The following is a 14376-nucleotide window of genomic DNA, read 5'->3' as shown; positions in this document are numbered from 1 at the left end:
GGGCAGGGACAGGTTTTGACAGGGCAAGATGTGAGTAATTGAAAGCTCCTCTGGAGATTGATGTTAGGGGTGGGGGTAAGCCAGGGGAAGGGTCCAGGCTATTGGGTGGGGCTGGGGTAGCTCAGTGGCTACTGAAGAGACAAGACTTGGTGACTTTTGGCTGAAAGACTGACCAGAAAAAAAAACAGGTTTCTTGGAAGGGTGGAGGTGCCCTTGGAGAAGTAAGGACCCTCTCCTGGCCTATACCGTCCACCAGCAACCATCATCCTCCCTCCCCCCTCCCGACGTGGTACAGCTCTGGGCAGAGGAACAGACACACAGCCACCCCAAACACTTGTTCTCTCCTCAGTTTAATGGTGGTTAGTGGGATTGCCAAACCCCCTCCCCGTTCCCCTCCCTGCCCCGTACAAAATGTGTGTGTGTGTGTGTGTGTGTGTGTGTGTGTGTGTGTTTTAAACAAGAAAAAGGGGGCAAAAGCCAGGAATGGGGGGAGGGGGGCGCAATCTGATATTTTCATAGATTTTTGATTTTTTTTAATATATTATATATAAAACCATAGAGAGCAACGCACCCTCCCCCCAAACTCCTTTCCCCCTCCCCGGGGGGCCTGGAGGAGAGATGGGGAAGGCCCCCCAAGGAGTGGGTGGACAGAGAGACAAATATGGAAGGGACAGATGTGGGGGAAGGGAGGTGGAGGGAAGGAGAGCCCAGGAGTCTGGGGAAGGGGGGATTGGAGAAAAGTTGGGGCTGTCTCCCTTATCGCCCCCATCAAAGTTATGACACAAAGACACAGAATCCCTGTTTCCACGCCCTCCCCCCACCCTTACCCCCACCGTGCAAACATGGCTTTGCAAAGAGGTGCCCAGAGCTCTGTGGAACTCCTCCAATGGCTGGCATGGGGTCTGGGACCCCCAAAGATATCTCTGTTCCCCTTCCCTGCCCACCCCACCCTTCCCAGAATCTGACCCCTCCCCACAAGACCTGGTTCTGCAGCCTAGGGGCCTTGGCCTTCCCCCAGTTATCTTCCCCCAACCCAATCCCTACCGCCCTCCCTGGACTTGGGGGTCTGGACCTTTGGCCCTTGCCCCCCTGGGGGACCCAGACCTCTGGGCCCTTGCTTCTGGCCCTTGCAGAGACCCAGGCATCCGACACCCCCATCCCTGCCCAAGCGTCTGAGGTGTTAGTGGTGGGGGGAGAAGCCCACCATCCCAGACTCTGGTAAATGTCTTTGCAGCTGGCAGTGGGGTGGACCCCAGCCCAGGCCCATGCCTGGAGTGGAGGTGGGGTCAGATAAAGAATTCTTCTTTCCTCTTGTGTCCATCGCTGCCATTGAGAAAGGCTTCTCTTGCTTCTCCCTGCTCATCCAGGCCACTGGCCTCATGGGTCAGATAGGAGCCTGAGGGGTGACAGACCCCCGGGCAGAGGCAACAGATATGTGTGGACCCAAGAGGCCGACAAGACATACCAGACGAAGGAAGAGAGAGAGACGGAACATACAGGGAGAGGGAATCAAGTCCAGGGAATAGCAAAACAGGGGCAGAGGAAGAGGTAAAAGCAGAATTAGAAAGACTCCAAAAGTTCACGGAAAGATCAACCCTTATCCGTTCTCTTGATAGTATCCCCTTGCTCTGCTCCCAACGAACTCAGCAATTAGGAATTCAAACGCATGGTCTTAATTCAGCTTCAATCCTTCACCTCTTTTAGGGTCCTGGACCAAAAGACCCGCCCCTTTTTGGGATCTGGGCCTCAGGTTTCAAATCCTGGATCTAGGCTCCTCCCCCTCCCGGCTCTACCCACGCCCTCTTTCGAATCGGTTTTAGGCCCCACCCCTTTCCGAACGCCACAACCAACCACACCCCTCGCTGAATTTGAGACCCCGCCCCCACTCACCCTTCTGCCGTACTGAGCACCAGACCATGCCCACCAGCACACAGATGATCAGAAACACCAGTAGCGCCAGGATGCCGCCCACAATGGCGTACGGCACCGACGTCTGAGCCTCTACCACCGCACCAGGGTCTGCCAAAGGGACAGGGGTCAGGCCCAGGTCAGCAGAGGACGGTCCCAGCCCGGGCCAATCGCTGCCAATCTCTTAAACCATTCTGCACGCCACGTCCAACCGCGCCCCCTTATGTGCCACGCCCCTCAAATCACTGCCACATGGTGGCCCCTTCCCCTGGTGCCATCCTTAATGCTCCGCTTCCTCAAGGAATGCGTGTAGGTTTGTACAATGCCCGACCCGGCCCCCGAGTCATTTCGCTAATGTCTACCTGCCTCCTCCCCCCCGCCCCACCCCACCCCACCCCTCAGAGAACAGAAAGAACACATCCCTTTTCTTTTGACTTCAGGTCCAAGTCCCTCCGCATCTTGTCTGAAACGCTCCAGGTATTTAAAATGCTGAGCTAGGGCCCAACCACTCCAAAATTCCTGCCCCACCGTCATAGGAGCTAAACACATAACACTGAGTTTGTGCTAGGGGCCTCCAACCGCTTTATATATTTAGCTCATATAGTCTTCACAACAACCCTATGAGGTAGGTGCTGTTGTTTATTTCCACTTTACCGATGAGAAAACTAAGGCACGAAGTTACCCGCAACAGGACGCTGCAGAACTGAATCTGAACCCAGACGATCAGTCTGGCCCCAGAACTATAAGAACTCTGTGGGCTTTTGACCCCCTGGAATCATTCTTTGTACAGGCCGGGGCCTCAAACACCATCCAATCCAGCCCGCTCGTTCCCAAGGCCCAGTCCCACACAGGACAGTGCGGAGATCCCGGGAGGCTCCGCCCCTACCCTGAGCCCTGCCCCCAGGCCTGCCGCCGCGCGTCCTCACCGTAGACCACGAGCACATAGAGCGCCCTCGCGTGGCCGTGCTTGTTCGACGCCTCGCAGGTGTAGGTGCCATTATCCGCGGATACCAGGCCGGGCAGCGTAAGCGTCTCCCCGACTGCCTCGGCCCGCTCTGGCAAAGACTCATTACCGCGGTTCCAGCGGATCTGGTTTGGCCTGGGCGGGGGTATATAATGAGAGTTAGGGACGCAGGTGCCAGCACCCGACTTTGACGTCTCAGGAATCTAGACATGCCGCATCTCCAAATAAGAGGGTCCTTATTAGCCCTTTCCTTCCTAGAAAACCAACAGTCCTGGACCCAGCTTCCACCCATCACCAGGGTCTCAGGAATCCCAGCCTTCCCCCCAGCCCCTTCCACCCTGAGAATCCAGGAGTCCGGGACCCCACGGCCTCCCTCCTCACGATCTAGCTCCAGGACTTTCTCAGGACTCAGAAGTCTGGGCCGCAGCCCCCTCTGTTAGCCCAGTACGCTCTTTCCTGAGACACAGGTGTCCAGGTCCCCAGCCCTATTCTCCTCAGGGCCCTGGTGTCTCGGGCCCCAGAGCTCACCTGGGGTTCCCCGTCACAGCACATGTCAGCACCAGCGTGTCTCCCTCCCTCACCACAGCTTGGGAGGCATGGATCCGGGCCGTGGGGGAGTCTGTGGGCAGAAGTGAGACGGGAGAGTGGTTGTCCGTGTCATCATGCAGACTAGGAACTCCCCCGGGGACAGGCGGCGGGGGTTGGTACACTCCCTCCCCCGGGTGCTGGCCCGCCAGGCACTTACACTGCACATCCAGCACGTACTGCGTCTGTTTGCTGTGTCCAGAGGGCAGCGCCTGGTTCTGCGCCTCGCAGATGACGATACCTCCGTCGTCCTTGCGGTCCACACGAAACCGCACTGTGCTCGCCACGCTCCAGACCTTGCCATTTTCCTGGCTGCTGCTCACTCCTGCCAAGACCCGCCCAAACACTGTCAGGTCGGGGTTATGGCTCCGCCCACCGAAGGAGCACCCCACCCCCAAGCCAATCCCGAAGCAGGCAATTTGCCAAGCTCCGCCCCTTATCCACAGCCCTCGCCTCTACTTCTCCAAACCACGCCCTTCCTCGAAAGAGGCTCACCACCCCACGTGGCTCTTCCCAAAGCTCACCCCTCTTTCACCCCACGCCCTCTCACCTATCAGTTCATTCAATAGCTATATATTGAGTGACTAGTGTCTGCCAAACCTGTGCACTCTTCGTCAGGCCCCGCCCACATATAAACCAACCCTTCCCAAGCCATGCCTCCTGGAACCCCGCCTCCTCTTAAGTCCCGCCCTTCGCTGGCACCTCCCCCGCCCACCCCCATCCCTGACCCCAGGTAGTACCTTTCAGCTCCTTTCGGTCCCGGTACCAGCGCAGGACGGCGGCCGGGCGGGACCGTGGAACGAGGCAGCTGAGCTCCACCTCGCCGCCCTCCACCGCCTGTTCCCGGACCTCCACTACAGGATTCTCCGGGGCCACTGCCGCAGGGAGAACGGGGCAAGGAGGAGGTCAAGGGAGGCACCAAGGTGGGCTCAAAGTAACCAGGCTGCGGGATTCCAGGGACCAAAGGGAACAAGGGTCCCAGGTGGCAGGGGTCAAACACAGAGGCCAGAGGTCACGAAGGCCGGCCTAATTTACTGGGACCAGATGTCCAGGAGGTTAAAAACAGCCAGGGTCAGGTCTCAGGATAAGGGATAAGCAGAGGAGAAAAGAGAAGGGATGGGTCTGAGGAGGGGGAGGCCGTTACCCAGTACAGTGAGCGTGGCAATCTGGTGGTGGGTATCCTCCGTGTAGAGCTGGCAGAAGTAGCCCCCCTCGTCCTCCAGGCGCGCATCTGAGAGCCGGATCCGTACCCGGCGTGGGGAGAACTCCTCCAGCTGGAAACGCTCATCCTTCAGGGCTAGAGAGTGAACGACAAGAGTGAACGTGGGGAATCCTGACCTCAGAAGTTCCACCCTTTCTCCAGGAGCTTAGAGTTCAGCCCTCTGCCTCTTTTCTCCAACCATACGCATGCGTCTAAGGTGCCCACCTAGTTACTCCCTTGGGTACCCAGAACGTTTCATGCCCTCCCACCCACAGGACCAGGAGTCCAGGCCCCCAGCCCCCTCCTCCCTCAGACCCTGGAGTCCAGAGTCTCAGCTCTGTCCTCCATCAGGCCCCAGCCCTCTCCTCCTTCAAGACTCAGGATTCCAGACCCCAGCACTCACCACGGGTACCATTGAAGAAGAGGGTCTGCCGGGCGGGGTTCTGAATGACAACTATAGATCCATCATACTGGTGCAGACGGCAGGTTATCTCAGCCACCCCACCCTCAGCCACTGTCACATTCTCTGTCTGTACTTCCTGTCCTGCCCCTGGACCAGCAGACAGAGAGACAGGATAGGAGACTCACTGAGGGGTGCAATTCAGTCTTTGCTCTCTCCCTCTGTTCCTCGCCCATCCAAACCTCCAATCCCTCTCCTTTCCCTTTCATTCAGGTCATTACACCCAACACTTCCTGCAGGCTGGAGTCCGGGAGACAGAGAAAACCTGCCCCCTGCTCTAGAGGAGGTGCAGTCAAGATCCAGTGGAATATGCTCTAATGGGGGTAGCACAGGGCACGCTGGGAGCCCAGAGGAAGTGGAGACTAAGACCACCCAGGGAGAGCGATCAGGGAAGATCAGGGAAGGCTCTACAAGAAAGCTCCTTTGGATCCACATTTTAAAGAGTGCACAGGAGTTCACCAGGTACGGGAAACTGCTATGTGTTCACCAAACCCCGTCTTTCACACCTGAGCACATGTTGTAACTTGTCTGTAGAGATGGCCACGATATTCTTCCCATCCCTGTATGTGCCCTTTGTGAGCTGACTCTGCTGCTCTTCCCATTAACGAAGCACTCTGACCCTGCGAATCTGGGGAGGCCCTGTGACTTGCTTTGAAGTCAATATCACTTTGCTAGAAGTGATATTGTATGAGTTCTGGAGCCTAGATCTCAAGAGACCTTGCAGCTTCCGTGCATGCCCTCTTGCTGCCCTGACAGTCAGGTGAACATGCCCGAACCAGCTTCCTTGAGGATGAGAGACCACATGGAGAGAGAAGCCCAGCCAGAAGCCAGCACCAACTGCCAGCTATGTGAGTGAGGCCATCCCAGACCACCCAGCCCCAGTGGCACCACCAGGTGACTGTAGCCACATGAGTGACTCCAGGTGAGACCAAGAGAAGAAATACCCAACTGATACAGTCCAAATTGCTGACCCCCAGAGTCATGAGCAAAAAAACATAATTGTTGTTTAAAGACACTATGTTTTGGAGGGTCTCTTAACACCGCTAAAGTTAACTGGTACCACGCACTATTAAGCTACATTTCCTAGGATCCCTTGTGCTTAGGTGGGGCCATGTGACTGATTTCTGGCCAATGGGCTGTAGGCAGAAGAGAGAAACCCCTCTTCCAGACTGGCTCGTCTCACTTGTAGTCCTTCATACTGGCTGAATGGAGAGGACTCCCAAAAACCCAGAGGAGGACAGGATCACAAGCTGGAAGGAGCCCAGGGCCCTGACTTCCTGCCCCCTGTGACCTGCCTACACAGGACTGTAGCATGAGTGAGAAATACACTTTTTTGTTAAGCCATTGAGATTTCAGGGCTGTTGTTATAGCAGTTAACTTACCCTGATTAATCCAACAGAGGGACAAGGTAAGGGGTTAGTAAGGGGGTGTTTCTGGCCAAGGAAACAGCGTGAAGCTCAAAGCTGAGATTAATTATCATCAGCATCATCATTGTCACTGTCATCTTCAAAACAACAATAACCATAACAGCTTCTGTTTATTAGGCACCTCCTGTTCCAGGCTTTGTGCTAGGGGCATTACCTATATAATTTCCATTTAATCATCACAATACCTGAACAAGGGAGGCATTATTATCAATCCCCCGTTTTTTTTTTTTTTCCCCAGTTCCCATTTTATAGATGAGAAAATTGGTCCAGAGAGAGAAAATGACTTGGCCAAGGTCACAGCCTGAGAGTGGCAGAGGCAGGGTCTGCCTCCAGATCTTTCTGATTCCGTAATCTGCATCCACATCCATTCCTGATTCTCTGGGTGAAGAGTGTCCAGCATTGGTGAGGGGTTGTGGGATGCGTTTATGAAGGGCCTCAAATGCCAGGCTAGGAGATTAGCTTTTATCCTGAAGGCCAGTGGAGAAACTGAAGCAGGAAAGAGCCATGATCAGATCTGGTTATTTACCTTTAAACGTTGGACAACTATCTCTTCATGTCTCTTACATACTGTCTCATTCATTCATTTGAGCAGCGGGGAGGCTTTCAGGGGCTGGGTGCCCAGAGATGAGTCACGTGAGGTCCCTGTCCTGGAAGGCCTTCACTTATTTATGGGGAGGTAGACACAGATCACTGTAAAATCCCATCAGAAGTGTTATGGTCCCTGTAAGAGGGATAGGTAACCTGATCTTGGGGGCGGAGGGGCGGAAAAGATTAATTCTGGGGAGAGGAGGCAGAGACAGCTAGCTTCCTACCCAGCATGCATTCTTCCCTTTCTCTTTAGAAAAAGAACCCTGCTTGTATTTTACGGTTGCCCTATATCCAGCAGAAAGAGAAATTACCCAGACTCCTTTGCAGCTAAGTGAGGCCATGTGATAAAATTTTGTCCGACTGGATATCAGAAAAAGTGTCACGTGATAATTTTGAGAGGACTTTCTAAAGAAAGGGGATAAGTCCTTTTTCCACCAGGTCACCTTTATGGAATTAGGATGTGATGGAATTCTGGAACCAAGAGCTGGAAGGTGCCTGGGTCTCTGGTGATGACGTGGAACTGCCATAAAAGGCCTGGATGCCTACTTCTGGCTTCTTTTGTCTTTGAATATAATGCTTTGTGAATTTAAGCCACTATTAGGGGTTTATCTAGTCCTTCCCGGAATATCAATTTTAACATGTCCAATCCTTGCCCCAAATATTTTCCTTCCCATGTTTTCTCAGTCTCGGTAAATGTCACAACCTGGTTGCTCAGACCAAAATACCCAGAAATCATCCAAGTTTTCACCCTTTCCCTCACCTCTAACATCAGCAAGATCTATCCATTCTATTTCCAAAATATATCCCAAACCTGTTCACCTTTGGCTACCTCACCTACCATCACCCAGTCCAAGGACACCCTCTCTTACCTGGTCCTTCAAGAACTATTCATGACTCTCTCTTCTTCCCCACCTGCCTCCCCCCAGGCCAGTCTCAACACAGCCAGAGTGTTTACAACACTCTGAAGGCTGTCCATTACACTTAGAATAAAATCTAGACCCCTTCCCTGCGTCTTCAAGGTGCTTGATGGTGGCCCTTCTCTGACCACAGTTCCAACCACCCTCCTGCTACTCACTTCACTCTGGGCTCACTGGCCTTGATGTCCCTCAAACATGCTGAGCTTGTTCCCACCTCAGGGCCTTTGCACTGGCTCTTCCATCTGCCAGGAATGTTCTTTCCCCTTGATCATCCCAGGATTGCCTCCTGTTCTCATTCAGGTCTCTGTGCCTCAGATCAGAGAGGCCTTTGCTCACTCCCTGTGCCTTCCCCTCCAGAACACTTCCTATTTCGTCACCACTGTTTTATTTCCTCTATGGAAATTTCACTGAAATTATTTTATTAATTTGCATACTTGTTTGTTGTCTGTTTGTCCCTCGTCACTCGAATATACACCCCATGAAGGCAGGGATGTAATCCCTTGGGTTTACTGCTGCACCCTAGTGCCTGGAAGTGTGCCTGGGGAGGCACATGCATGGGGATGTCTCTGGGGAGACTGATGCATGAATCGCACGTGTCAGGCAGGATCTCATTTCATCTTCACAACAACTTTGTGACATCACATTATTCTCATCTTAAACACCTGGGTGGATCCCAGCCGGACCACTTGCCATCTGTGTGACCTGGGACAACTGGCTTAACCTTTCTGAGCCTCAGATGCCCTGTCTGTAAAGTGGGGATGATGCCAATGCCTGATTCACAAGGATTAGCCCAGGACCTGAGGCTCAGGGAGCCCTCTGTGCAAAGTTGCGGTTATTATAATCTCCGGAAACATGCCCATCCACCTGAAAAGTGGCCTGCTTGCACATTCTGGCACTTTAAAAAAAACATCTTGAAGCCTATCCGTGGATCCTGGACCTCAGGACTAGCCCAATGCTAGCCCCCCATTTTATAGATGTGGAAAATGAGGCTCAGGGGTCCCAGGCAAGTCAGTGGCAGAAACTCAACATCTCTTGGGAGCCCTCAGGACCTCTGGGTCTGCCCCCCCAAATGTGTCCCCTGCTCTCTGCTTGAGGGTGCACATGGGGTGAGGGTGGGGGGCTTTTGTCTTATTCCCTCCCCCTCCTGAGGAGTCAGTAACCAACAGTGTCTGTGCCTGGAATATTAATGTCCTAGGAGCTTTTGTTTCGGGGTTGGGGGGTGGTGAGGCAGGACTTTCTGGTCAGAGAGGGACTGAGCTTGGGGACTGGGGCACTGGCCCTTTAAACTGTGTTGACAGCCTGGAGTCGTCATGGGGATGGTGCCTGGAAAAAGGGACTGGGGAGGGTTTGGGGAAGAGTGGCTGAACAGGTGATATGTAGAGACCCAGAATCCAGCACTCTTCTCCTTTAGACCTGGAAATCCAGCCCCCCCACCCCCCCAGCTGCCTCCTCTCCCAGGATCCAGGAGTCCTGGTTCCTAGTGCCCTCCTCCATCAGGATCAGGAATCGGGGTCCTCAGCATCTTCTTCCCTCAAATCCAGAAGTCCCAAGCCCTCAGCCTTCTCCCTCCTCAAATCCAGCATTCTGGGCCTCCAACCCCCTCCTCCTTCAGGACCCAGGAGTCAGGGGTCCAGACTACACAGCTGGTGGATGTTTCCACGGAGACTTAGCCGAGTGGGGGGAGTACTTCCTGGGTCCTGAGTCAGCGAATACCCAAGGGAGTCTCAAGGTCACAGTTCCGGGAAGGTCACAGCCACCGCCTCCATATCCTCTCCCCAGGGGGCTCGTGGCATCATGCCTCCTTCCCCCACATCCTCCCCTAGGGAGGTGGTACATCCCTGCGTCCTGACCGACCCCCCCCCTCAGCCCCCCATCAATGGCGGAGTCCGAACATCCTCACACAAAGCATCAATTCTTCCCCAACTCAGCCTTGTGAAGGCGCCTGTATTCGCAGGACCTAGGCATCAGGGTCCCAGCCCCTCCTCCCTCAGAAACCTGGACTGGGACCCCCAGCCCCTTCCTCTCTCAGGACTCAAGAGTCTGTACCCACCCCACACTCCATCAAGAGCTAGGAGTCTGGGACCCCAGCCCCCTTCTCCCTCTGGACCCAGGAGTTCAAGCTCCCTTCCTCCCTCAGATCTAGGAGTCTAAGACCCCAGCTCCTCCTCTCTCAGACCCAGCATCCAGGCCCCCAGCCCCTCCCCCCTCAGACCCAGAGTCCAGATCCCCGGTCCCTCCACCCTCAGACCCAGGATCCAGGCCCCCAGCCCCTCCCCCCTCAGACCCAGGATCCAGACCCCCGGCCCCTCCTCCCTCAGACCCAGGATCCAGACCCCCGGCCCCTCCCCCCTCAGACCCAGAGTCCAGACCCCCGGCCCCTCCTCCCTCAGACCCAGGATCCAGACCCCCGGCCCCTCCCCCCTCAGACCCAGAGTCCAGACCCCCGGCCCCTCCTCCCTCAGACCCAGAGTCCAGGCCCCCAGCCCCCTCCTGGGAACTTCTGACTCCAGCTCCACAGTCCTCAACCCCCAGAACCACAGCCCGGCTCCGCAGCCCGCTCGTCCTCCTCCTGTCTGCGAAGCAAGCATCAGGTGGGGGCGTAGGGGTGAGTCAGCAGCTCACACACCAAGTTCCCCCTGTGGTCCCCACGTGCCTGGGATACTTAGAGCTCCCTGGATTCCGGGCCTCAAGCCCAGCCAGGGGGTAGGGGAGTCCTCCGGAGGTTCCCCCTGGGTCTGGGGCCAGGGGAAGAATTCCTGCTCCAGGAAGGGGGTGAGCCCGCACTGAGCGCCCACTGTCCTCTCCTCCGCCCCCAGCGCCCTCTCTTTGCCCCCTTCCAGAAGAGCCCGGGCTCTGCAGCCGCCCTCTTGCCCCACTGGATGCCGGCTGAGGAGCCTTGGTGCCCGGTTCCCAGAGGACCTATGGGCCCGGGGTCTGCACAGGCAGGAACCAGTGGGTGCTTGTGTCCTGGTGCCACAGGCCAATGGGTGCTGGCGAGTCCAACGGTCTCCCGGCACCCCCCCCCCCACCCCACCCAGAGAGAGAAAGCTGCCTTTGTGTTCCCCAAGACGGGGACAGGCCAGGCTCACACGACATTAACCCACCCCAGGCCCCAGCCCTGCTGCGTCTAAGGTCTTGGAATCCATCGCGGAACCTGACCCCCGCTCTGGGGACTCAGGCATTCGGCTCATGGGTGGGTGAGGACCAGTGACAGAACCCTGCTTTCAGCGTGGCTGGGCAGAACTTTAGGAGGGAGGGAGGAGTGAGTCACTTGGGAGAGAAACATTATTCGGGATCAACAAACTCTCCCTCCACAAAGCCCCCCAACTCTTCATAGCTTCTTTATCTTTTCTTTGGATCTGGAGATCTGTTTCCTCTGCTCCTTTCTGTTCCATCCAATTCCTGGCCTGTGGGTCTCTGTTTCTGCCCGTGGGCATCTCTGGGCAGGCAACCCATCTCTCTCTCACTTCCTCTCGCCCACCCACCCTGGACCCCTTCTTTCTCTTGGCATAAATCTCATCAGCCTCTGCTGGTATTCTTGGTAGATGAGGGAGCCAGGAAAAAGAGAATACAGTTTTGAAAGGGTGTAAATGAACCCCATCTTCCATCCCCACTCCTGCTGGCTGGGCAAGGTGAGAGGGGAAGGGGAGTGACTAAGAGGGAAACATGGGGACCATGGACAACTCCTAAAATCTGGTGGCCAAAGCCATTCAGAGATATCCAGAGAAAAGGAAAGCATGAAGGGTCCTCTGAGATCAGGTACTCCAGCTGCCTACTCCATGCATTACAGAAGGGGAAGTGAGGCTCAGAGCGGGAAAGGGCAGGGGCTGACCCAGAATTACACCAGAGAGGCCTGGTTCCAGAGTGCTTCCCATGACACCTAGCTCTCTCCCAACTTGTAAAGTCCCACACCATTTTATTTAGAGAAAGTTTATAGAAGGGATTAGTGTACCAGGAAGCAGTGACTTTAAAACCAAACAAGGGACGAGCCTGTAGAGCTACCTCCCAGAAGTGCTGGAGAAAGGATTCTCGAACTGGGAAGGTGGTCATCTTAGGCTATATTCTGATTCTGAGAATCCTAATTCCCACGATTCTAAGCCATCAAGATTCTAGATGTCAGAGGTGTCAAGATTCAGGATCTCCAAGAGGTCAAGGTTTCAGAATTGTGAAGATATCAGGAGGCTAGAATGCTGATGCCAGCAAGGATCTAGAACTTTAAAGGTGTCAAGATTCTAAAGACTTTGGGATTCTGGAAGCCTAAAGATGTCAACGGTTCTAAAATACCCTCAGGTTCTTTGTTTACTGGATTCGTTGGTTCTAGGAGTCTATGAGCCTGGTTTTTAGTGCCTAACAAAGAAAGAAAGAAAGACAAAATTGGATGGAGATGTAGCTAAGGTACCAAAGTGCTCATCTGGGAAATTGTGGCATGTCCGCCACAAAGAAAGGAGGTAATGGTGAAAGTTTTCAAGCGATGGCAGAAGACTATAAAAGAAAGCAAGGTGGAGGGTGACAGGTCCACTCTGCCCCTCACCTTGCCCCGAGGAGAGGAGAGGGAGGCTCTGCCTCAGACTCGAGTGGGGAAGGTGTCACTGCACCCAACTTGCCAGAAACCCCTTCAGGGGTCCAAGCTGCAGTCCCTTTCCTTTCAGGTCACCGAGTTCAACATCCCCACTTTACAGAAAGGGAAACTGAGGACCCGAGAGAGGAGGGTGCTTGCCATTGGCTACCCTGGCAAATGGCAAGAGCCAGGATATAAACCCAGGCAGGCCCCCGGCCCTGTGCCATCTGGTCACAGCTCCCAGATTTCTGCAGGACATAACGGCCCTCCCACTTCTGCTCAGCCACCTCCCAGTCAGCCATTCCCCCCAGGAGTGGCTTCCCCCACCGGGGACGGGGTGACCTGTGGCAGGTACCAGGCACACACAGTGTGAGAGTGTGAGTGTGGGGCTGACATTTCCTGACCTTGTCCCGGATCTCAGGGTCACCCTATCTTGGAGGTCTCCAGCTTTTCACTGTGCGTGATAAGGGTGTGTGGAGGGCTCCCTGGAGGTCCTGGAGGGGGCTTCTCTGTAGGTCGTGGCCTGGGTGTGTGAACGGGTGGAGACGGGCAGCGTTTGGGAGGCATTTGCTGAATCCACGTGTGTGTCCACATGCCAAGGTTCCCCATACACATTTTCCCTCCAGGGCCCTTCAGGATGCCCTCCCTGACTCAATTCCTCTTCAGGGGCACAGAGGGATAGAGATATGGAGAAACGAAGGATGGCAATGGGGGAGCCCAGGATGGAGGATGTAAGGGTAGAAAGCAGAGGCGGAGAGACAGGGAACAGGGAGACAGTGGGACAGAGAGAGGGGAGAGAGTGGGGAATGAGGGAGATAGGTGATAGAGGGGACTAGAGAAACAGGAATGACAGAAAGATAGGGGACAGAGAGACAAGGGAATGGGACAGATGGGGGACAGAGAACCAGAGGTGACAGTGAGACAGGGACAGAGAAGGAGAATGGGGGCAGAGAGGGAGGGCAAAAATACAGGGGGACAGAGAAGGGAGTCGAGAAGAGGATGGGGGGCGGGCAGAGTGACCCAGTAAAAAGGGACAGAGACCAAGGGACAGATGTAGGGGACAAAGACAGGCTAGAGAGCTGGGGGACAGGGAGGCAAGGAGAAAGGGGGACAGAGACGGACAGTCTTGGAGACTGAGGGACAGAGGACAAGGGTAGGGGGACAAGGAGAGAGACTGAGGGACTCAGAGACAGGCGGACAGAGGGACCCAGAGACCGGACAGAAGGACAGCGGGGCCGGCCCGGAGAAGGCTGGCTTGGGGTTGGACTGGGGGTCTCCGGCCCTTTGTCCCGCCGGGATCGGGGCCTGTGCGGGGTCGGGGGGGGCTGCGGCACGGCGGCCGGGGCCCGCGCCCCCTCCCCCGCTCGCGGCTCCCGGCTCGCGGCTCCCGGCCCGCGCTGCGCTTTGTCCCGGGGAGGGGGCCCGGCCCGGCCCCGCGCGCATTGTTCCGCCTCTGCGGCCCCGCGGCCGCCTGGCTGTCACTGCGGCGCGCCCCCCGCCCCGGCCCCCGACCCTACCTGGCCCCGCCGCGGCCGCCCACAGCAGCAGCAGCGGCCACTGGAAGCGCCGGGCCCGGCCCATGGTGCCGCCGCCGCCGCCGCCGCCGCTCGCTCCCGGCCGGCACCTGCACCTCCCGCGCCGCCCGCCCCGCCCCCCGCCCCGCCCCCCGCCCCGCCCCCCGCGCCCCTCGCCCCGCCCCCTGCCCGCCCGGGGGGCGGGGCGCCGAGGCCGGGGCGGGGCCGGCGCGGGGATGGGGCAGGGAGACGCG

At 56.3% G+C, this 14376-nt stretch overlaps 1 protein-coding gene across 1 annotated transcript; it reads right to left on the bottom strand.

The window, feature by feature from the left end:
* Positions 1-333: 333 nt before the first annotated feature.
* CADM4 (cell adhesion molecule 4) lies at positions 334-14250 on the bottom strand. Its single transcript, XM_082438797.1, has 9 exons — positions 14126-14250; positions 5062-5208; positions 4602-4754; positions 4198-4332; positions 3618-3782; positions 3401-3491; positions 2835-3007; positions 1891-2019; positions 334-1396 (listed from the first exon to the last, which is right to left on the bottom strand). Exons 1-9 carry the CDS (start codon positions 14187-14189, stop codon positions 1287-1289), a joined length of 1167 nt encoding a protein of 388 aa, XP_082294923.1. The 5' UTR covers positions 14190-14250; the 3' UTR covers positions 334-1286.
* Between the last annotated feature and the right edge of the window lie 126 nt (positions 14251-14376).

Source organism: Balaenoptera physalus, assembly GCF_965194825.1.
Source record: "Balaenoptera physalus genome assembly, chromosome: 19".
NCBI lineage: Eukaryota > Metazoa > Chordata > Mammalia > Artiodactyla > Balaenopteridae > Balaenoptera > Balaenoptera physalus.
The sequence above is the reverse complement of the archived record's forward strand: the minus strand, read 5'-3'. Positions and strand labels throughout refer to the sequence as shown.

Excerpts from the sequence above, each read along its gene's own strand:
- CADM4 (XM_082438797.1), bottom strand. The coding sequence starts at position 14,189 with ATGGGCCGGGCCCGGCGCTTCCAGTGGCCGCTGCTGCTGCTGTGGGCG. Across the intron at positions 4,755-5,061 it reads CTTCTTCAATGGTACCCGTG|CCCTGAAGGATGAGCGTTTC; the intron begins GTGAGTGCTGGG and ends TTCACTCTCTAG. Across the intron at positions 3,783-4,197 it reads GGACCGAAAGGAGCTGAAAG|GAGTGAGCAGCAGCCAGGAA; the intron begins GTACTACCTGGG and ends GGGTCTTGGCAG.